Genomic DNA, 24,138 nt, shown 5'->3' on the forward strand with positions numbered 1-24,138 from the left:
ACACACACACACACACACACACACACACACACACACACACACACACACGGACTGAGGATTTTAGCTCAGATGTAGGTACATACATATCATACCCAAGGGGTGGGTTCCATCACCATCATCGTGGAAGGGTGTGGGGAGAACAAGGGACATACTTTCCCATTAGTAGGAGATGATCACTACATAGTACCATGAAAACCAGAGGCCAGCCATGGAGGACTTCTGTCCTTTTACCCCAGGTGGGCTACGTGACAACAGAGACTACACACCAGAGCCACAACAAAGCAGCTGTAACTGAGGCAGTTCTACAGAAGCAGAAACATCAGTTTCAAGTGGGAAGTTACGGTTGGGCCTGGCAGTGTAAGCCTGTGATCCCAGTTTCTAGGGAGACTGAGGCAAGAGGATCAGAAGTTCAAGGCCTGGGGCCCGTGGGAAGGCTACACAGGTAAAAGTGCTTGCAGCACAAGCCTGAAGACCTGAGTTCGATCCCTGAGATCCACAAAGGAGAGAGCTGAATCTTGAACGTTCTCATCCCCTTACCTCCATACTCAACTGCGGCCATGTGCATTCGCATGGGGTATATGCACATCTACACACGCACACGCACACACACACGCATGCACACACACACACACGCATGCACACGCACGCACAGCCCATCTGGGCAACTAAATAAATTCAGGGCCAGCCTGAGTAACTTAGATGTTTTCTCAAAAATTTAAAAAAGATAGGGGAGTACAGCTCAGTCATCGGATGCTGACCCAGAATACTTCAGACTCTGGGTTCAATCTCTAGTGCTTAAAAAGCTTTAAAGAAAAGTGCAGCCGGGCAGTGGTGGCTCACGCCTTTAATCCCAGCACCTGGGAGGCAGAGGCAGGCGGATTTCTGAGTTCGAGGCCAGCCTGGTCTACAGAGTGAGTTCCAGGACAGCTAGGGCTATACAGAGAAACCCTGTCTCGAAAAACCTTAAAAAAAAAAAAAGTGCTGGGCATGGTGGCATACTCTTTAATTCTAGCACTTTGGAGGCAGAGGGAGGTGGGTCCACATCATTGGGCACTTTTCCCTTTTTGGGACTGATCTGGACAGAGCAGAAGCCTGCCTCTGGTTTACTGAGGAAGTGGGATTCCTCTGGCTATCAAGTCAATTGAGACACTACTCAGAGGCCGAGAGCTGGCTTACACTGTGCATGATACCCAAAAGTGGGACAATGCTATGTGTCATACCTTCTTTATGTGCTGTGAAAATATGTTCAGCACATGGGAAAATTGTTATGTATAATTCATTTCTTTGCTCATTTTTTTTGGAAAAACTGCTTGTACTGGCTGGTTTTGTGTCAACTTGACACAAGTTAGAGTTATCACAGCGAAAGGAGCTTCATTGAGGAAATGCCTCTATGAGATTCAGATGTAAGGCATTTTCTCAATTAGTGATCAAGGGGGAAGGACCCCTTGTGGGTAGTGCCATCCCTGGGCTGGTAGTCTTGGGTTCTGTAAGAAAGCCAGCTGAGCAAGCCACTAAGTAACATCCCTCCATGGCCTCTGCATCAGCTCCTGCTTCCTGACCTGCTTGAGTTCCAGTTCTGACTTCCTTTGGTGATGAACAGCAATGTGGACGTGTAAGCTGAATAAACCCTTTCCTCCCCAACTTGCTTCTTGGCCATGATGTTTGTGCAGGAATAGAAACCACGACTAAGACACTGCTCATGTAAAAAAAAAAAAATTGCAAAACAGCCTGAAAAAAAAGTCTATTCTAAATTCTCAGTCAGTAAATAAGTTACTTACCTATAAGAACGATTGTTCTCTATCTGCCAACAATTTCTGACATCCCACAACAATCCATGCATTTAGTTATGGTTTTAATCCTCTGCACAAACAGCTCCCTCTTCCCTGTCCCCAAAGTCAGGGTAGCATATATCCTAGGTGAATAACAAAAGGAAATAAAAAGGAAAGGAAGGACTTGGCTGCTCCTAGGTCTGGTGGAGGAGAAAGCTTATTGCAGGTATGTTTAGCGGGGAGCATGGCCAGAGTCAGACACACCCGGGAGAGTCCAGTATGATCACGACCCTTAGCTGTGTGAGGAGCAGGGAGGGGAAGGGAGAGGAGAGCCAGGTACAACAGTCAGAAGGCCAACGGAACAAAAAGAGCAGGTAACTAAAACTTCTGGATTATACAGGGAAGAGCCTCTGGGGGAAGGCAGCCCAGCCACTGGGCAAAGTTCAGGATAGAGGGTTAGGTATGCCAGCCATACTCTGAACAGGTAGGCACTGAGGGATGCTGGAGAAACTGGCAGCCAGGTCCGATTTGATATGTTAAATAGGCACCTGAGCCTCAGTTTGAAACTTAACACTAGGCTGGTCTCAAACTTCCCTTGTAGCTGAAGATGACTTTAAACCTCTGATCTTCCTGCTTTACCTCTTCAGGGCTGGGATTTTAGATATGTACCAGCAACCTGGAATCCTAGAGCTCAGTGCATACTAGGCAAGTACCCTAAGACCACACTACATCCCCAAAACCCTTTTATATTTCTTTTATTACTAACCAATAAGGAGTAAAATACCATATTCTCTTATTGGTGGAGACAAGAACAGAAATTCAACATTTCCTGCTATGTAAAGAGCTCAAAGGCCAGGCAAGGTGGCTCATGCCTCTAATACCAGCACTCAGGAAGCAGATTTCTATATGAGTTTGAGGCTAGCCTGGTCTACATAGTGAATTCCAGGATAACAAGGGCTATATAGAGAGATCCTGTCTCAATGCCCCCTCCCCAAACAAGTAAACAAGAGTTCAAGAGAAGAGTGGGCTACTTGAAAGTATGTTAAAAACAACACACACACACTAAAAAAAGTCCTATGTTTGGGTTTAGATACAAATAGTTTCTAGTATTATAGAAGGAGGAAACAATAGCTTGTTTTGGAAGACAGTGGGCGTTTTGGTGAAATCCCTTTTCAGTCCACCACAATGCATCAATTCTAAATAGGAGTAGCTTTAAAATGACCATCACTTATAGTTGTCTTCTGAGAAAGATGGGCTCATGCCTTAACATACAACTCTGAAATCTCATAACTTATTTTTACCAGGAGTGTACACTTGAGAGGCACCTACCAGCTAGGACTCAGTAGATGATCACCAGATGAGCTGGTGTGATGGTCTGGATATGCTTGGCCCAGGGAGTGGTACTATTTGGAGGTGTGGCTTGTTGGAGTAGGTGTGGCCTTGTTAGAGTAGGCGTGGCCTTGTTGGAGTGGGCGTGGCCTTGTTGGATTGTCTCTGTGTAGGACTGGCTTTGAGACCCTCGTCCTAGCTGCTTGGAACACAGTCTTTTCTTATTTGCCTTTGGAACAAGAGTTAGAATGCTCAGCTCCTCCAGCCCCATGCCTGCCTGGATGCTGCTATGCTCCTGGCTTGATGATAATGGACTGAACCTCTGAACCTGTAAACCAGCCTCAATCAAATGTCCTTTATAAAGACCTGCCTTGGTCATGGTGTCTGTTCACAGCAGTAAACCTCTAACTAAGAAAGCTGGCAAAATAATATAGTCTTTAATACAGTCTTTGCTATGAAACTTGGAGGAGGAACAGTAGTCCATTGGAATGTCACACCTTCAGTCTATAGGACTTTGTGTTTATGAATGAAATATATATTTATTTTAATGAAAGTGAGAGGTGAATAGGAAAAAGCATTGTGCACTCAGACCAATGTCTTTTCTTACCTTTGTTCTGTGACTTGAAAAAAAAAGGCGCAATGACAGCAATGCCATCAGCTCCAATTTCTGCTGCATGTTGGGCCTTAAAAAAAACATGGCCATAGTAGAGTTAGTGACCATAGTCCCACAGAGTCTAGTCCCAGACAGACACTAGAGTTCAGCAACAACCTCTTCAAATCTGCCAAAGAATTCCCCTACTAGAGAACTGAAAGGTTAGCCAATCCAATGAAAACAGTGGTTCTCAACCTTCCTGACTCGGTGACCCTTTAATACAGCTCCTCGTGTTGTGGGCCCCCCACCATAAAATTACTTTCATTGCTAATTCTGAACTGTAATTTTGCTACCGTTACTGTTATGTAAATATCTGCCTCTTCTGATAGTCTCAGACCACCCCTGTGAAGGGGTCATTGACTCCCCTCAATAAGGGTCAAGACCCACAGGCTGAGAACCACTAAAGTAAACCATCATTGCCAAGAGTGTCCCAGACTGCAAAGCAGAGACACCTGCCTCAGGTGAGCTTAATTTATTTTTGCCCAACAAGTGATTCTGCTCACTGGGCCATCTCTCTGGCACCTCTTGATTTATTTTTATTTATCTCATTGATTTATCTTTATTTATGTGTATTGTTGAGGGTTGCCCTGGTGCTGGTTGTATTTTGATGTTAATTCTGCTTCCTGAAGAGGTGCTGCCCCCAACAGAGGAGCGGGTCAGTCACGTACACAGGTGATTCCATGGGAACCTTCTCCCCAGTTTAACTGGTCAAATAAAGGCCTGTGATTGGGCAGTGGAAAGGAAAGGTGGGGCTGGAAGTTTTAGAGAAGGAGAGAGAGGAAGGAAGAAGCAGAGAGGACGAGTTGGGGGTACAGTGAAAGAGAGGAAGATGAGGAAGAGGAGGTGGAAGACGGAGCAGAACCATGTGCCCTGGAGGAGCTGCAAGTAGCTCACAGCTGGGGAATCGTAGTGTAGTAGTATACCTGCCCAACCTAGGCGAGCAGCTTATAAATACTATAACTGAGTTGTGTGTTCCTTACACGGACATATTGGGGTTGGAGTTTTCCAATACAAATCTGGCTGGTATTAAATATAAAGGCTGTCTGGTGTTTTCCATTTGCAACAATTTAGTTGAGCAAGAGAGAAAGTGAAACCGAGGAGTGGTGATGGGTGGACAGTCTGTGGAATGCAAGTGTAGCTCCAGGCCTTCTCAGGAAGGACAGGTCTGGGCGGCTTAGCAAGCCAGTCGCAGGAACCAGGGTGAGACCACCGGTTTGGGCATTGGGTAAGGAGGAATGGGCAGCGACTGATTCTAGAGCCTAGCTGGAGCTAGCATGGATTTTTTAAAATTACATGCAACAGTGTCTCTGTACAGGGCCATCCACAGAGACCAGAAGATGGAGTTACAGGCAGTGGTAAGCCTCCATGTGGGTGCTGGGAATCAAACTTGGGTCCTCTGGAAGAAAAGCCAGTGCTCTTAACCTTTGAGTCATCTTTTCAGTCACCCAGGATAGTTTCTGCTTGCTTTTGTTTTTTGACACAGTCTTGGCTGGCCTGGAGCTCCTAAGTAGATCAGGCTTGACCTCACAGAGATCCTCCTGTTTCAGTCTCTTCAGTGCTGGGATTAAAGGTGTGTGCCACACCTGGGTCCCTCCACAATTAGGCTATTCTTGAACTAAAGATCTACCTGCTTCTACCTTCTGAAAAACAGGAATTAAAGGCCTGTGCCTCCAAGTCTGGCTATTTGTTTGGATTTCAGTCAGCACACACACACACGCCAAAATCCTCCCATACCACCCAAACCACTCTGCTAAGACACGAGCAGTTCCTTTACAACAGAGAAACTTACATGTATAATTTCTCTTCTACCGTTCTGCCTACTCAGTGATATTATCTTTCTCATGGGATGGTGCAACAGTCATATTTTAAGTTGACGTTGTAGATTGGAAATGCAGTTGAGAAAGGTTAAGAAGAAAAGAAGAATAAATATCACAAAAGATACACAGCACTGTGCTTTGACGCTCAATTCCCCTAGGAAAGAAAAAAAACCGACGAGTCCTCTCCTTGGGCACTCCTAACATTTAAAATTTTTTATTTTCTTTCTTTGTTTTTTGTTTTTGTTTTTTTTTTTTGTTTTGTTTTTGTTTTTCAAGACAGGGTTTCTCTGTGTAGCCCTGGCTGTCCTGGAACTCACTCGGTAGACTAGGCTGGCCTCAAACTCAGAAATCCGCCTGCCTCTGCCTCCCAAGTGCTGGGATTAAAGGCGAGCGCCACCACTGCCCGGCCTATTTTCTTTCTTTATTTTATTATTTTATGAGTATAGGTATTTTGTCTATATACACATCTCTGTACCACATGCGTGCCTGGTGCCCAGGGAAGCCAGGGGAAGGTGCCCGATCCCCTGGAACTGCAGTTACAGACAGTTGTGAGCTGCTGTGTGGGTGCTTGAGAATGAAACCTGGATCCTTTGGAGGAGCAGCCAGTGTCCTTAACCACTGAGCCATCTCTCCAGTCCCTAACACTTTAAATCTATCTTAAGTAGAGTATCATGGCAGCTTTGAACTCTGATCTTCCTGCCTTCCCTGCCCTAGGTGCTGGGAATAGAGTACACAAAATCACTTCTGACCTAAACCTATCACGCTAGTTGTACTAGGTGGCTGTCCTCCAGCTACAGGGTCACTGCCCTGGTGTGGGGGCAGAGCCTGTTCACACTCGTATCCAAGCCAGTGTCCAGGACACAGCAGGACTTGGCGTATGATGCTGATTGTTTCAGACCATGTTCTATAACCAGAAAGGAAAAAGGGCTTGTCTGGAGGCAGTAACCTGAAAACATCGAACAGACATAATTATTTATTTGCATGAGGATGGAGACTTAGCTCAATAGAAGAGCATTTGTCCGGGAAGTGCAGGGCCCTAGGTTTAGTCTCCAGCAATAACAAACGAATAAAACCTTTCTGCAGAAGTAAATGATAGAATTAAAAAGAGAAGTTTGGGATATAGTTCAGAGATCAGTCAATTGGGCACTGGCACCATTAGCCCCGGGTCAGAAGGTAGTATATGTGAATCATTTATTTAGTACTCTGTTTAAGAAGGGAACCTTGGGTGAGAGTTGAGGAAAGGAAATGCTATACTATTTGTGTTCAGTTGTGTTCTTTCCATCTGACACAACAGCATTTTAATTTTCATTTGTGTGTGTGTGTTCGGGGTTAGAGAATAACTTGTGGGTAATTATTATTTTTGAGACATGGTCTCGCTGTGTAGTCCTGGCTGGTCCAGAAGTCACAGAGTTCCAACTGCCTTTGTCCCTCATGTGCTGAGATTAAAGGCATAACTATGATGCCAGCTTTTACCTTTATTATTATTTTTTAAAGTCTCTTGCTGAACTTGATTCTTGTCCACTGACTGGGCTGGGCTCGCTGACTGATGAGCTTCAGAGATCTGCCTGTCTCTGCTTGCACTAAGGCTAGGGTCATAGGCACTGTAGCCACGCCCATCTTTCTACATGGGTTCTGAGGACCTGAATCCAGGTTCTCATGCTTGCTGAACACACACAAACTGAGCTATCTCCCAAGCCCATCCCTTTAGTTTATCTAGAATATTGAACTGTAATTCCACAAGTATATGAAGTGTTCACTCACATTGGACCCAAATAATATGAAAAACAAACAAATTTTATGAAGAACTGAGCTAGACTAGAACACTGTAATCTTGGAGCTAGAATATCCTGGGGACACAGTTAATTTGTAGCTGTATGGCGACTGGGTCTTCTGAAAAACACTTTGTACTTTCTTCTTATAATCACCTCACCCGGGTTCCAGAACCACCACCATTTGCTTCGCTTTGTTTTCTCTTGAGACCAAGTTACACTACATAGCCCAGGTTGGCTTCCAGCTCCCAATTCCCCTGCTTCAGTCTCCAGAGAGCTAGGATCACAGGTGTGTGCCACCTTGCTCAGCTCTGGTCTGGCTTTTTGATCTAACATAGCTTAATCACTAAGCCTAGAGCAACCCAAGTCTCTGCATTTTGTTTGTTTGTTTGTTTTTTTGAGACAGGGTTTCTCTTTGTAGCCCTGGCTGTCCTGGAACTCACTCTGTAGACCAGGCTGGTCTCGAACTCAGAAATCCACCTATCTCTGCCTCCCAAGTGCTGGGATTAAAGGCATGTGCCACCACTGCCTGGCAAGTCTCTGCATTCTTGATCCTGTGTCTTAGCTGAAGACTGTCTAGCTAGTTTCTACAGTTCTGAACAGGGAGCTCATCTGATATGTTTCTGGCTTACAGCTCTGGTTTTGAACCTCTGAAGAACCCCATTCTCCAAGGTAGCCCCATTTCCTATTCCCTTTCTGTCCAGCAGATGGCCTTGCCCTCACTTTGCAGAGAGCACTGATGTTGGCTCATGCTCTACAGACTCAGCGGCTTTTATATCCAACCTCAGCTCTCCCTGGAGGAAGTTCCTTTGTCTCTTCTCCACTTGCCGGTACCACATGGCTTTGGTGGGGACAAAATGACATGGTTCTAGCCCCTGGGACAGGGCCAGTGGACATGGGTCTCTATGAGTGTCAGTGGCTGCCATGAGCATAAGGCTTGTTTGTATAATAGTGAGCATATTTTCACATTCCTCTGAGGAATGGAACATCCTCTCTGTTTACTTTAATGACTCCATAATACTCTGAGACAGCATGAGTCCGGGAGGTGAAGGTGTGGCTAATGTCTTAGCAAAATGATAAATGCTGGGACCTTCAGGACAGCCCTTAAGGCTGTGGGAGAGAACTCTAAAAGCATGAGTTAGAAAATATATCATTTCTCAGCTATGCAAAAATATAAGGATGTAGTATGAATTATATGAATCTAAAAGAACAAGGGCAGCTGTACTAATGAGCCAGCTTGTCAGAAAGATATGAGGGCAGGAAGATTCCTGAGTTCAAGGTCAGCCTGGGACACACCGAATCCAGGCCCAGGTGTGGGAGAAATGATAATTTCAGGATGGGGTCTCACCCAGCTAGCTTATCATCCGTGCTAACAGGCATCGAGATCTCTGAATTCTTTTGCAATGTTAAAAGAAAATGTATGCTTCCTGTTTCCTAAGAATTAAGGGGCTGGGTCACTGGATTCTTAGGATATTCAAAAGGAAACCTGAAGTAAACAACTGGATTAATATGTAAAATAAAGTACTGGGCTTATGATCTGCAGGAGATGAGCTATATAGAAAATATTTTAGAATAGCAAAGAGGACTGTTTGGAGAACTGACTCAAGCAAAACCCACAGAGAGAACCGTCTGGAGATCTCCAGAAAGATCATAGAGAAAGAAAGCAGGACAGAGAGAAAGCAGACTGGAAAGCTATCTTCAGCAGAACATAGGCCACCAGCTTGGACCCACAATTTGACTTGGAGTCATTTGTTTCGCTGCTCCCAGACACCCCTTCCTCAGAACCCCTCTCCAAGCTGAGGCTGGTCCTTGGCACCCACTGTTGGCATCTCTTTGAGCTACTGCCTTGCCGTGGCCCAGTGTCTGCTCCAGTGGTCCCCCATTTGATTGCCTTCAGCCAAATATAGGATTGGTATTAATTCTAGCGTAAAAAGAGGAGATCCCCCGAATAGTCTCACAGAGGGATACAGAGCCATACCAGTTCTTGTGACTCCTTCAAGTTTAGTGCTCCCACATGAATCACCACTTGGTCCAACCTGCAGAAGACAAGCATATGAATCTCCTGGAGTTTAGAAGAACAAAGAAGAGCTGCACCATCCTGGTTTGTACTGGCTTAATACTTCGCCTTGAGACAAATAAGATGGTTGAATCAATTCTACCAGTATCCTTGGGACCAATCACATGAAACAAGACAATCCATTCCCAAAAGGTGTCCTTTGGAGCTGGAGAGATGGCTCAGAGGTTAAGAGCACTGACTGCTCTTCTAGAGGTCTGACTCATAACCATCTGCAATGGGATCTGATGCCTTCTGATGTGTATGAAGAAAGCAGTGGTGTACTCAAATACATAAAATAAATCTAGAAAAAAAGTTGTCCTTTGGCCTCCATACACATGCCATGGCACAGGTGTTTATGTGCATGCACATAAAAAACCCGAACCTGAATACTAGTCAAGAATGCATTGGGTCTAGTGGCACAGGTCTGCCATCTCAGCTACTCAGGAAGCTGAGGCAGGAAGATTTCAAATTCAAGGCCAACTTGGGGAAATTACTGAAATTATTTGTCTTCAAAACAAAAAATTACAAATACATTATCTAAAACTCTTTAAAAACTTAAAAACATTATTTAAACAATTAAAAATGTATCTGGGTGTGGTGGCTCATGCCTTTATATCCCTGCACTCAGGAGGCAGAGGTAGAGGCAGAGGCAGGTGAATCTCTGAGTTCGAGGCTGGCCTGGTCTACAGATCCAAGTTCCAGGGACAGCCAGGGCTCCACAGAGAAACCCTGTCTCGAAAATAAATAAATATAATATAAAGATAAAGATAAAGAGGAGGCAAGAATGAATGAAAACAGGCTCTAGTGGCACAGGCCTAAAATCCAAGATATTTGGAAAACTGATGTAGGGGAATCACAAGTTTAAGGAAACCTTGGAAACTTACAGAGACCCTGTCTCAAAAAATACAAAAAGGCTACAGATAATTAAGCTCTGTCTCACTGGCAGGGTACTACTCTAGCGTGTAGGAAGCAGCTCTGAATTTAATACAACTTTAAAGTGCATGCAGATATTTCTCTGTTTTCACACAGTAAGTAAACTGGCAAGTATTCAAAGTTATTTTAGGGCTGGAGAGGTGGCTCAGCAGTTAAAAGCACTGGCTGCTCTTCCAGAGGATACAGGTTTGATTCTCAGTACCCATATGGTGGCTTACAGCCTTCCAGTAATCCAGTGTGTGTAGAGGAGGGGCTGGGGGGATTGAACTCCAGCTGTTAGGCTTGGGGGCAAATGCCTTTCCCTGCTGGGCCATTTCCTCTACCCCCAAGTTATTTTATTTATTATTTATCTATTTTGGGATAGGTTCTCTCTATTCTGTAGCTCTGGAGCTCAGCCATACCCAGCCCTCCAAAACTATTTAAAATTGTCCTTTTCCTTCCAATTCACAAAATCTCATTTGCTCCTGGTGTTGATTACCTGATCAGAAACACTTGGGAAATTGTATATATGTAGTATATACACACTATCTACAGGCCACACACTTTCTATATACAAGTGCATGTGTTAGCATTTCTTCTAGGCGCCGCCCCACAGTTACCTGGCAATAGCCAGGTGTGCCTGACTCACTATAGAAGGGGCTGCTTGCCACTTCATCACTCTCTTCTTTTCTCTCCTACCCTCTTTCCCTCTTTGTCCCTTCTCTCCCTATTCACTTCCCTCCCCCGCTCTTCGAGTGTTCATGGCCAGCCTCTAGTCTATCTTTCTCTGTCTCTACTGCCCCCTTAACTCCCCTCCCCATGCCCTAAATAAACTATTCTATACTATACCTTGTGTGGCTGGTCCCTCAGGGGCTAGGGATGCCTCAGCATGGGCCCACGGGGGCCCGCCCTTCCCCCACACCATACCAAGCCTCCACCAAACATATCCCTGGCTTCCTTTTCTTTTTGTAAAATACAAGAGCATGCAGAAAGGCAATTTTTGTAAAAGACAGTTCTTTTAGGTTCCAAAGTTACATCAGCTTTCTTCAAAACATCTGGAGACAGAAGTCTTCTACTCAAGAGCTCATATCAAGTAAAGGATATGAGCCAGAAATGTGGGCTCAAGGGCTGAGTCAGTTCCCAGGTCCAGGCTGGCATAAAAGGGAGCTTGTGCTCAGTTTCCAGGACATGCAGGATCCTGAAGCTAAGAACATGAGCCTGGATAACCAAGAACATAACATGGAACCGGAGAGATGGCTCAGTGGTTACCGGCACTGGCTTGTTCTATCAGGACCGGAGTCCAGTTCCCAGCACTTACATGGTGTCTTACAATGGTCTGTAATGCCAGTTCTAGGGAATTTTGTTGTGTTTAATAAAAAAGAAAGAGAAGCTGGGGATATGTTTGGTGGAGGCTCGGTATGGTGTGGGGGAAGGGGGTGCCTCTGCGGGCCCATGCTGAGGCATCCCTTCCCGAGGTTCAGCGACACATGGTATAGTATAGAATAGAGTTTATTTAGGGCATGGGGAGGGGAGTTGAGGGGGTAGTAGAGACAGAGAAAGGCGGAAAGAGAGAGAGAGAGAGAGAGAGAGAGAGAGAGAGAGAGAGAGAGAGAGGAGTAGAGGCGGACCATGAGCACATGGAGAGGGGGAAGAATGGGGACAGAGGGACAGAAAAGCAAGAGAGTGTGGAGGGGGCCAGCAGCTGAGTCTGGCACACCTGGCTATTGTCAGGGAACCGTAGGGCAGAGCCTAGAAGAAATGCTAACAAATCTGACAACTTTTTCTGGCCTTTGTAAGACATCAAGCACACATGTGGTACACCCACACACTGTTGAGATTCAGACTCGGGACAAGCAGCTGAGGTGTGTATTTTAACATGCCAAAGTGGACCTGGCCTCCAGGTTCTCTCAGCATCCCTCAGTCTCTACTTGTTACAGGGCACGGCTGGCACACCCCGCCCTCTACTCTGAACTTTCCAGCCTAGGAACTAGGCTTCCTCTCATCCAGACATTTTGGTTCTCTCTCCCCTTCTCTGCATCTCTCTCTTCTCTTCAGTATGCATGCTTTCTCTCTTTTTCTTCCCCTTTGTCTCCCTCTCCATGGCAACTGCACTGACTCCCTCCTGTGTGGTTGGTGAAGAGCTACTTCCCAATAAACCTGCCTTTATACTTTAATTTGGCTTGAATTGGCTCATTTTGTTGGCAGAGGTAACTTACCACATACACTCATAAAATAAAATGAATAAATAATAAAAACATTCTTAAAAAGAAAAGGAGCAAGGGGGAGAAAGGGGACAGAAAGAAAAACAAGGCAAACTACAGAGGAAAAGAGGAATCTTTTATAGGAAGAGAAAAGGCTGACCTCAACTTCCCGGAGCCGCGTGACACCAGGGCAGGACTTCCTGTCCTCCATCAAACAAAGGAAACCTCAGCCACCCAATTCTGCATTTCTAGGCCTCTCAGCTTCCCTTCCCCAGCTAGGACCACCTTTGCACTGGTACAGAACCACTCATGGCCACTCCAGGACTGAATGAAAGCGAAGCCTCACTGAAATACAGTACACAGTACACTTGTACTACAGTACACTTATATTACTTCAGGGGCCTAGAAACAACGTCTCAGCAGTCCGAGGCAGAGGCAGAGGCAGGTGAGCCTCTGTAAGTTCAAGGCAAGCCTGGTCTACATGGTGAGTTACCGGAAAGTCAGATCTATATAAAGAAACCCTGTCTCAAAAAATAATAAAAATAAAAATACTAGGGGACTTCAGTCTCCTGTCACACTGTGCACCTGCTATCCTAGCATTTGGGAGGTTGAGACAGGAGGATCAAAAATTTAAGGCTGGGCTGGAGAGATGGCTCAGTGGTTAAGAACACTGACTGTTTTCCCAGAGGACCTGAGTTCAATTCCCAGGAACCACATGGTGGCTCACAATCATCTGTAATGGGGACTGATGCCCTCTTCTGGTGTGTCTGAGACAACTACAGTGTATTCATATAAATAAAATCAATCGATTGATCGGTTGATCAATCTTTAAAAAAATTCAAGGTCATCTTCGGTTACATAATGAGTTGAGCCAGGTCAGCCAGGCTGACAAAGACTCTCCCCTGGGGGAAAATAAAAGAGAGGTCGGAGAGATGCCAGTGGTAAGGGGGCTTGCTGAGAAGTTTGAGATCAGAGTTCTATCCCCAGGACCCACTCGGCAGAAGACAACTGAGTCTTCCAAGCAGGCCTCTGACCTTCACATGCTGCTCACAGTCTCACTCATCACACTCATAACGACGACGACGATGATGATAATAAAAATCAGAATGATAATAAAGGAACTTGGCAGGTGATTCCCCTTGCCTCAGTTTAAAAATAAACAGCTGGGGCAGTGGTATTACACACCTTTAATCCCAACACTCTGAGGCAGAGGCAGGTGGATCTGAGTTTGAGGTCAGCCTGGTCTACAGAACAAGTTCTAGGACAGCCAGGGATGTACAGAGAATCCATGCTTCGAAAAATCAGAAACCAAAACAAACGAAAAGGACAACAAAAGCCCAAACCACCCAAAATAGACAAATAAAGATAAACAAAAATAATAAGAAAAAAGCCTACCTAACATCACTCTGATAAGGGATGCTATCATCCCACCATCAGGGACGAAGACGCCGCCTCCTGGAGACGCCAGCTTTTGGGCTCTCCAATCCACACTCAGCTATATAGGAGGTGGTGGGGGCTTGCTCAGCTGTTTCTACTAACCAACAATATCTTGTCTTCTTCTAAATACTACCAATCATACCTTTGTCTCAGTTTATACTTAATCAGAGGTGGGAACGTTAGGTTTCACAACCTGATTCCCAATTGGATGGGAAACAAACTGAGGGCAAAGACCTTGCTCCAGCTCCCCAGTGTGACGCATTGGGTGGCTGGCTAGTTTTATGTCAATTTGATACAAGGTAGGGTCATCTGGAAAAAAGGCATTCTAATGAGAAAATACCTCCATAGATTGGTCTATAGGCAAGTCTTCAGGCCCTAGAATCTAGGGCAGTGGTTCTCAACCTGACATGGGTCACAGATCAGATATTTACTTTATGATTCATAACAGCAAAATTATAATTATGAAGTAGCAACAAAAGTAATTTTATGGTTGGGGGTCACCACACCATGAAGAACTGTATTAAAGGGTCCCAGCATTAGGAAGGTTGAGAACCATTTGTCTGGGGATTTTCTTGATATGGTGTTGATGTGGGAGGGCTTAGCCCATAGGCAGATGGTTCTAGGGCGGATAAGAAAAAATAACCTGGACGCGGTGGTGCACACCTTTAGCCCTAGCACTCGGGAGGCAGAGTCCCGGGGATCTCTGTGAGTTCCAGGGCATCCTGGCCTACAGAGTTGCAGTACAGTCAGGGTACACAGAGAAACCTTGTCTCAAAAAAACCAAAAATAAATAAAATAAAACAAACTGATCAAGTCACAAGGAGCAAGCCAGTAAGCGCCCTCTCCTCCACGGCCTGGCCTCTGCATCAGCTCCCACCTCTGGGTTCCTGCTTTATTTGAGATCCTGCCAAGTCTGCTCAGTGACAGACCGTGATGTGGCAGTGTAAGCTAAATAGACCCTTTCCCTCCAAGCTGCTTATGCTCGGTCTTGGTGTTTCATCACAGCAATAGAAGCCCCAACTAAGAAAGAGGAATAATACAACAGCAGGCCACCCTCTTGTTCTCTTTCAGTGCAAGGACAGGAAACCATGAGGAGCTTGGCCTCACAGGCAGATCTGAGGTGGTTCCTGAGTAGGAGCTGGTGTGTTTTGTGGTCCAGCTGCCCTTCCCCAGAGAATGGAAGGAAGCTCCTTGTTACTCGTGGGAGGCTCGGAGCTCCGGCTCATCTCCCCCCTCAGCTGACTGGGACAGTGGGAAGAGCCTTGCTGGCACAGAGCTTACCCGTGAGTTTCTATTAGCATAATTACTCACTTGTTCCTCCCTTGGCTAACCCATTCCTCCGCAACCTGGCGACGTTCAGAGACACTCAGGGACAGGCCTTCTCCTGTGGTGCCGTTCACTGTTTTAAACAAAGAGTCAGTTAGTAGGACCAGCCAGTGCTTCTTGTTCCTCCAATCCTAAGACTGGAAGGGTTGGGTCTGAAACCCCTGCTTGAGAGGAAGGGGCACAAAGAATAAACAGAGATGGAGCCTGGAGGGGGACGAGCCGCTTGTCCATTTGTACTTCAGACTTGGTCCTTTTTCTACCCTCCTCTAGTCAAAAACAGCAAGGAGGTTAACTGTGACTTTGCTTAGAAATTGTTCCTTGCCGTTAGGGACAGATGGGAATTAAAAAAAAAAGATTTATTATTTTTATTTCTGTGTGCATATATGTGCCCGAGGAAACATTTTGATCTCCTGGATGGGGTTATGAGGTGGTTGTGAGATGCTGGTGTGGGTGCCTGGAATTGAACCCAGGTCCTTTGCGAAAGCAGCAAGAATCTTAACCACTGAACCACCTCTCTAGCCAAATGATTTTTTTTTAAAAGGCAGAGTGTTATACTGTACTCCAGCCTGGCCTTATGATCCTCCTGCTCTAGCTTCCTAAGTGCTGAAATTGTAGGTGCATGCTACCACATTGGTTTCATTTGTACTTATTTATTTTTGTAATTTTTTTAACCCCTTATAAATTTATTTTTTTCCTTTATTTATTCTTCTCTCATACAATACAGCCCAATCGCAGACTCCTCTCCCTCTAGTCAACCTCCCCACCTCCCCTCTCTCCCAGATCTACTGTTCCTCTGTTTCCCTTAGAAAAGAGCAGGTCTGTTCGTCCTTTCTCCCTTCTTTCCTTTCTTTCAAGACAGGGTCTCTCTGTGTGCCTCTGGCTGTCCTGGAACTCACTCTGTAGACCAGGCTGTCCTTGAACTCAGAGCTCCTCCTGCTATTTCCTCCTAAGTGCTGGGATTAAAGGCATGTGCCACTATGCCTGGCCCTGTATCAGGGAGCTAAACTGTTACTTAAGCAGGCTTTGCTGTTGCTCTACCCCTTTTTGGTTTCATGACCTCAACGGTCTCTAAGACATAGAGTTTTGTCTCTAAGTGGGGGACAAAAAACACTGTATTTGTTGGCACACTGCCAAATGAGGTGCTCTTCAAGGAATCTGTAGACCTAAAGTCAGTGAGCCTACACATTTGAAACTTTTAGTTATCCCAGCAGGCTCCACCATGACCTCTGACACATGTCCTATGACCTCATGGTCGGGTGAGATCTATTACTTGCTAAGACCTGAGCTAGATCTGAGATCTCTCAAGATGACTTACCGAAAATGTTCTTCACCCCCTGTTCCTTTACCAGGTAATCCACATACTGGCCAATGACAGGAAAGTTGATTTCTCTAAAAGACAGGGAGAAATAGGGAATAATGCATAGTTGGTATTTTTTTTTAAAAAGGTGATTATTTAACCCCAAATCCTGGCTCATGAATGGCTCATATTAATTATTAAAAATCTACTCCAGTGTTGGGTACGTAGCTCTGTTTTTAGATGGCTTATCTAATATGCACAAGACATAAACTGGTAGTACTGATGCATGGTGTTGTGTGTGTGTGTGTGTGTGTGCATTTGTGTAGCGACCACTCCCCTTTGGGGAATCTTTTCATCATGTGGGTGCCAGGGATTGAAGCAAATCATCAGGTTTGGGGGTGTGGCAAGCACTTTTACCCACTCAGCCATCTCACCAGCCTGTATCCTTTCCTTTCCATCCTGGAGAAACTTTCTGGTTTTGGTGTAAGTCGAACATTCCCAGAGGCATTTTTGCCTCTTTAATCCTATCGTAAGAGCTCCAGGACTTGGAGCTAAGCATGTCTCCAAATGTTTCCACTGGCTTTTCTTTACCTGTTCTCTCTGTCCATCATGTGGGTCATCATGTCCATCACAACTACAGAGATGGCTCAGAGGTTACGAGCACTTGCTTGTTGCTTTTTGCAGAAGACCCAGGTTTAGTTCCTACCCCCTCCCTGGTGGCTCACACCATCCAAAACTCTAGTTTCAATGATCTGATATCTTCTTTAGACCTCCTCGGGCAACAGCCATGCACACAGTACACATACATGCACAGATTCAAAACACTCATACATATAAACTAGGAAAAACCAAGTCATTAAAAGAGAGACCTTTAACTGAGAAGCTCGGGGTGACCTCTTACTGGGAATGCCTAGCACTGAATGTGTCTAGAGTTCCAAAAGCAAATGCCTCTGCTTCCTTTGCTAGGAAGAGAACTGTTTTGGAAATTACCCTATAGGCTCCTTGTCTTCACTCTTTCGTGTCTCAGATGAGCTCTCTCAATAAGATGTAAATTTACTATCTCCAGTCACAGGGTCTCACGTAGCTCAGGCTGGCCTCTCCCTAGGTAGCTGCAGCTGGCCTTGAACTCCAAATGGTCCTGCCTCAGCTTCTCAACTGCTGACACTGTAGGCATGCTCTACAACAGCTGGCTGAGCATCTGCATTTTAACAAACTCCCATGTGACCTGCGTGTACTTTTCAGTCTGAAGCACAATGACCTTGTGAAGGTCTGATGCTTAAAGTGATAGGGTGCTTTCCCTTAAAAACATAATAATTTAAAAACAAATGGACTGAAAACATGCACTAAATGCTCTACCACTATAAAAAGTTAAGCTGGCACCAGGCATCGATGGTGAATACCTTTAATCTCCGAATTTGGGAAGCAGAGGCAGGCAGATGTCTGAGTTCAAGGCCAGCTTGGTGAGTTCCAGGGCAGTCAGGGTTACACAGAGAGACCCTGTTTCCAAAACAAAACAAAACAAAACAAATGAAAAACAAAGAAAAACAACAAAAAAGAAAAAGACAAATTAAGGTAGGGAGGATGAATGAGCAAGAGTAAATATTCAAAGGAAAACTGTGTGGTGAATCTGTGTTTACTGTTGCAGAACATGGTTACATGGCCAAGAACACAGAGACCTAGTTGGCCGTCATTTCTGCTTTTGTATAGGAGGACCAGAGGCTCCTAATTTGGGTTTAACCTCATTACCATTCTTTTCATCTTATTCCTTAAACAATAAAAAAAAAAATCAATGCATCTAGAAACCAGACATCAAAGGGTATTTTGGCCAAGGGAATAGAAACAAAGGGAGAAAAGAAAGATTCTGAGATGAAAGGAAGAGATAACTAACAGCAAAGGCTGCATTGCATAGTGGGCCATGATTGCCCACAGCCCGTGGGCAGGAAAGGGGTGCTTAGTGGTAGATTTAAAGCCACAAATCTAAAGCCATGAGAGAAGGGCACTTTCTATGGTGGCTCAGGCCACAACATAACACTGCCAGCTCTCTACTCACAAATAAGTGTGTGGGTACTTCCCTCAACTTTGCCTTCAGGCAAAATCCCCTGTGATATTTTGTAACTCTCACTATTATGTTAATGGAATCAAGGAGGTTGTGTATATTATACAAGTTACTAAAACCCGGGAGCTGTGGCTAAGAATTAAGTGCATTGGTTCAGACGAGTGGATGGTAAATCTCAAGAAGTGGTGCTGGGAAGCAGTTGTGGGGCTTGGACGGATAGCTGGGGTGAGACTCTACCTCCTTTCTTTCCTCCCACTCTGTCTGGAGCTACCACCACGTCTGGCTCTGTCCAGGCACACACCTCTTTCTAGGGAGCTGGTAGTGCTCTTGAGTAGATGTAGGCAAGTGAAAGTCAAATTTCTTCTCCTTCCTCTGGAGACTTCACAGTTTTGTTTTGGTTTTTGTTTGGCTCAGTGGGAAGGGGTTCATCCCCTTCCTTGCCATAGGCCTTCAGGCTGCCCTGGGTGACAACTCTGCTTGGACTCCAAGGAGACGCATTATCTATCTTTTAAAGAAGAGAGAGAGCTTGCAATCTAGGGGTGTTTTTAAATGCCTTTAGGAACCATACCAATGCTAGAGTTTCTAGGGCAGTGGAAGAATCATTTAGAAAAGCGCTCAGCCTACGCCTCAGCAACTTCAGCAAAGGCTGTAAGGGGGCAACCCTTTAGAACAACTTCTGTTTGACTTTCAGTGTTAAAACTTCTTTCACATAGAGAAGGACTTTTTTGGGCCAGGGACTTAGCTTAGTTGGTGAAATATTTGCCTTGTAAACAGAAGGAACCGAGTTTGATATACAGAGCTGATGTAAAAATATACCATTATATGAGAGGTGGCAGCAGACTCCTGGGGCTCGGCTAGCCAGCCTAGCCTACTTGTTGAGTTCCAAGCCAGGGAGGCTCTACTTCAAAAAATAAGGCGGATGACATGCAGGGAACAATATTTTGAGGTTGTTTTCTGCTTTCTACAGAAACACACACACACACACACACACACACACACACCCAATCATGTACACCCACAAATGACTGAAAAGCCAAATATCTAACAAGGCTAGGGCTGTCTTATTTGAGACAGGGTCTCACTATGTAACCTAGACAGGGTTTTTGTCCTGGAACTCATATGTACACAGGGCTGTCAGCAAACTCACAGGGATCTGCCTGCCTCTGCCCCTAGCATGCTGGGATTAAAGGTGTAGGTTACCAGTAGGGATAATTTGTTAAAGAGGAAGATCAGCATCTGCCCTGTTAGAGGTTCCATGTCCAGACAACCACCTCAGGCCTTTCAGATCCCTGCCCAATGCTTGCTGTAGGTTGTTAAGTTTGCAGCTCTTGACCAAGACACTCAGGAGTACGGACTCAGAGCATGTAAGGTGGCTCAGCAGGAGGGCACTCATCACAGCCAAGCAATGGTGTTTGATGGAGAAAAATGAAACTTTTTTTTTCCTATTTAGGTTTTTTGAGATAGGGTTGCTCTGTGTAGCTCTGGCTATCCTCAGACTCACTCTGTACACCAGGCTGGCCTCAGAGAACTCAAGAGATCTGCCTGACTCTGTCTCTTGAATGCTGGGATTAAAGGTATGCACCACCACATGGGGTGAAAAATGAAACCTTTTTCCTTGACATTTGACCTCTTCTTATCCTCTCCCCTCCCCATTGCTTTTCTCCTCCTCCCTATCCCCTGCCCAGCATTTTTTAAAAAAAGAATTACTTATTTTATGCATATGAGTACACTGTAGCTGTCTTTAGACACTCCAGAAGAGGGAGTCGAATCCCATTACAGATGGTTGTGAGCCACCATGTGGTTGCTGGGAATTGAACTCAGGACCTCTGGAAGAGCAGCCAGTGCCCTAACTGGTGACCTATCTCTCCAGGGTTGGTACGTGTTGTACTCAGAAAAAAAGTGACTTCTTAAAGTTTCTCTAGCACTGACATAGAGCTGCAGGTCCCTGGTGGAGTTGTCAAGATGAAACTGGACTGTGTAGATGAAATGTCCATCATGATGACTGGTACCCAATGTCTGTTCAACCAAACATGATGACTGGCACCCAATGTCTGCTCAACCAAACATGATGACTGGCACCCAATGTCTGCTCAACCAAACATGATGACTGGCACCCAATGTCTGCTCAACCAAACACTCACTTCCCTTCTCTCTTTTATTTGCCTGCCACCATTAGTCTTGTAGCTCTGTTACATTTACTAGTAAAAGTTCACAAGTCATCTATGTTAGATGCTGAAGGTATAAAGATAAATAAGACACTTGTTTGATCTTTGTATGTTACCTACCCTCAGTAAAACAAGGCAAGCAGCTTAAAGCCTGCTGGAGGATGCAGGCACAAAACAAAATGTTATCGTGGGCTGCCAACCACTCAGTGGGTAAAGGCGCTTGATGCCAAGCCTGATAACCAGAATTCAATCCCTGGGATCCACATGGTGGAGAGACCCAACTCCCACAAGTTGTCTTCTGACCTTCATGTGTGTACCATGTGCCCCCACACAGACATAAAATAAATGAATAAAGAAGTCACTGTAATAGTCAATGTGACAGTTTGTATATCCTCGGCCCAGGGAGTGGCACTATTAGATGGTGTGGCCCTGTTGGAGTAGGTATGTCACTGTGGATGTGGGCTTAAGACCTTCCTCCTGGCTGCCTGGAAGCCAGTATTCTGCTAGCAGCCTTTAGATGAATACGTAGAACTCTCAGCTCCTCCTGCACCATGCCTGCCTGGATGCTGCCATGTTCCTGCTTTGATGATAATGGACTAAACCTCTGAACCCATAAGCCAGCCCCAGTTCAGTGTTGTCCTTGTAAGAGTTGCTTTGGTTATGGTATCTGTTCACAGCAGTAAAACCAAACTAGGGCAGTCACCGTAAATAGGTAAATTTGATGCAACATAAAAAGGTGTACACTGAGTACCATGGGGTCACAGAGGAGGGGGCGTCTAGGCTTTTTATAAAAAGCAAAATAAGGAAGAAGTCACAATGGATGGAGTTAGGGAATGGGAAATGATACTCCAGTTTATGATGCTTAGTACACTGAGAGCTTTGAACTAAAGAGTTTAAAACTCCCAGGAGCAGGGTGGAATACTCTTTGAAGTTCTCTTACTGGACAACTGCTGTCTTATATCCTCCTGAAACCTAACTAGAGTGGTGCCTGGAAATTGTTATCACAGCAAGAAAATCTTCCTAGAGAACCACTTACAGACTATTGTGTACTCTGGGCGCACTTGTTGTTCTCCTAAAGGTGTCTATAACCCTCCCCACCCAAAAGCTAAAGAGAAAACTTAAACCTAAACCATGTTGTCCCTTAAGTGTCGTGTTTTTTATGGTTGCCAAGCCCAGGCCTGGCACATAGGTGCTGTTCTCTCTTCTCCCATCCCTTGCCAGTGTACTTCAGCAAATGGGAAGATGAACTTTTGGGTGTGGGGGGGAGGAGTAAACTCCCTTCACCCCTGCATATGCTTTGATGGGTAAGTAGAATTGTTAAAGGATAAGGTAATAATGGAAAAAAGTAGAGAAAACAGAATGAGTCAAGGTACGGAGCCTGGGAAGGAAGGATGTGCTGTTGTTTGTGGAAACAATCCAAAGCAACAGAAAGAAAAGGTAGATTGTGTGGGATTTGCTGTGCTGTCTTGGGGAGTTTGGCTCTCAGCTTCAGGGTAGTTCATCTCAGGCTTTAACAGACCACTGTTCAGAGGCAGGTTCTGACTAGTGGTATTTGTAGGGCCTGAAGCCTGCATCCCCATCAAATTCCCATGTGGCACTGGAATAACTGATCTAAGGACCATACAGTGAGAAGCAAGGCTTTGGGAGAGGACAGTCAACAGACATCAGCGAAGGAGAGGGACCTGCCAGATTTCTAAGACACTTACTAGGCTGCTGGGTGGAGCTGGACTGGTGGGACAGGCACTTTACAATGACTTACTAAATGGTTAAACTCAAGGTTGCTAATGGCATAAGAGCAGAGGACTGTGGCCACTCAAGCACCATAGAGGTTGTATGGCTGAAGTCTTCCATCACAGGAGATGAGGGATGGCTTGTTTTCATCTTTTGTCCCTGTGCTCATATCTAGGTATGTTCACATGTGTGAGCATGTGTGCCGTGGCAGGTCACAGGATAACCTCAGCTATCAGTCCTCACTGTGTTCCTTGGTTAAGACATGGTCATGTTTGCTCTTGTGTAATCCAGGCTAGGGCTTCCCAGGGTTCCTCTGGCTCTATCTGCTGTGCTGGGATTAATAGCAAGTGCTACCATGTACTTTTTTTTTTTTTTTTAATGTGAATCCTGGGGATTTAAGCGCTTTATCCACTCAGCCATTTTGCTGCCCTGGTAACAGGTTTTTTGTTTGTTTGTTTTTTTTAAATGTGTGTGTAATGGTTTGAATAGGTATGACCCCCATAGCCTCATGTTTGAATGCTTAGCCCACAGGAAATGGCACTATTAGGAAGTATGTCACTGTGGGGGAGGGCTTTGAGGTCTCCTATGCTCAAGCTACGCCCAGCGTGGCACACAGTCTCTCTGTGATGCCTGCAGATCAAGATGTAGAACTCTCAGCTCCTTCTCCAGCACCATGTCTGCCTGCTCGCTGCCATGCTTCCTGCCATGATGATAATGGACTAAACCTCTGAACCTGTAAGCCAGCCCCAATTAAATGTTGTCCTTTAAAAGAGTTGCAGTGTTCATGGTGTCTCTACAACTAAGACAGTGTATGAATATTTTACTTGCATGTATGTTTGTCTGCTGTGTGAGTTCCTAATACCTGAGGAGACCAGAGGAGAGCACTGGGTCCCCTGGAACTAGAGTTAGGAGTTAAGGATTGTTGAAAGTCACCATGTGGGTGCTAGCTCCTCTGCAAGGGCTGTGAGTGTTGTTAACTAGGAAGCCATCTCTCCAGGCCCTAGTGACACCTCTTAAAGGCAAGGGAGAACCTTGGTGTAAAGCTGGCAGATGCTTTAACTAGTCTCCCCCCACACCTTCCCTGTTCTGGGATATCATCTTTTATTGAGAGACAAATAAGGAAGAAAAAGACTGGGCATGATGGTGCATGTCTTTAATCCCAGCATTTGGGTGGCATAGGTAGGTGAATCTCTGAGTTCAGGGTAGCCTGATCTAAAAGTTGAGTTTCAGGCCAGTCAGGAATAAATGGATAGACTGTGTCTTAATACATACATACATACATACATACATACATACATACATACATACATAGTCTGTATTCAGTCATTTGGAATTTCAGAGGCTGTTCTGTTGTAAGCCAGCTTAGAAACACTATCACAATGGCACAACGCCTGGACAGACTCCCACGTGTTAGATTCCAGTGCCTTTCCCATTAGACGTAATGTTTTGGAAACACATCAGAAGGGTAGATTTTACTGTGGCTAACTAGGTTAATGTCCACTTGTTCTTGGGTATTCTAAACTTCTTGTGTGGATACAAGTGGTTTTGTTTTAATATTTTTAGATTTATTTATTTAACATGTATGAGAGTTTTGCTTGCATGTAATTCTGTGCACCATGTG

The 24,138-nt window shown here is 45.1% G+C and overlaps 1 protein-coding gene across 2 annotated transcripts in view; it reads right to left on the reverse strand.

The window, feature by feature from the left end:
- The window catches only part of Npl (N-acetylneuraminate pyruvate lyase), a 45,149-nt gene that overhangs the window by 14,383 nt on the left and 6,628 nt on the right, over nt 1–24,138 (reverse strand). For both annotated transcript variants that reach the window (XM_028775759.1, XM_028775760.1), the window contains exons 3-6: nt 16,584–16,657; nt 15,254–15,341; nt 9,315–9,372; nt 3,706–3,781 (exon numbers count right to left, since the gene is read on the reverse strand). In XM_028775759.1, coding sequence (XP_028631592.1) covers nt 3,706–3,781; nt 9,315–9,372; nt 15,254–15,341; nt 16,584–16,657 — 296 coding nt within the window. The remainder of the gene's footprint in view (nt 1–3,705; nt 3,782–9,314; nt 9,373–15,253; nt 15,342–16,583; nt 16,658–24,138) is intronic.

This window comes from Grammomys surdaster, unplaced genomic scaffold (genome assembly GCF_004785775.1).
Source record: "Grammomys surdaster isolate TR1022 unplaced genomic scaffold, NIH_TR_1.0 259, whole genome shotgun sequence".
Lineage (NCBI taxonomy): Eukaryota > Metazoa > Chordata > Mammalia > Rodentia > Muridae > Grammomys > Grammomys surdaster.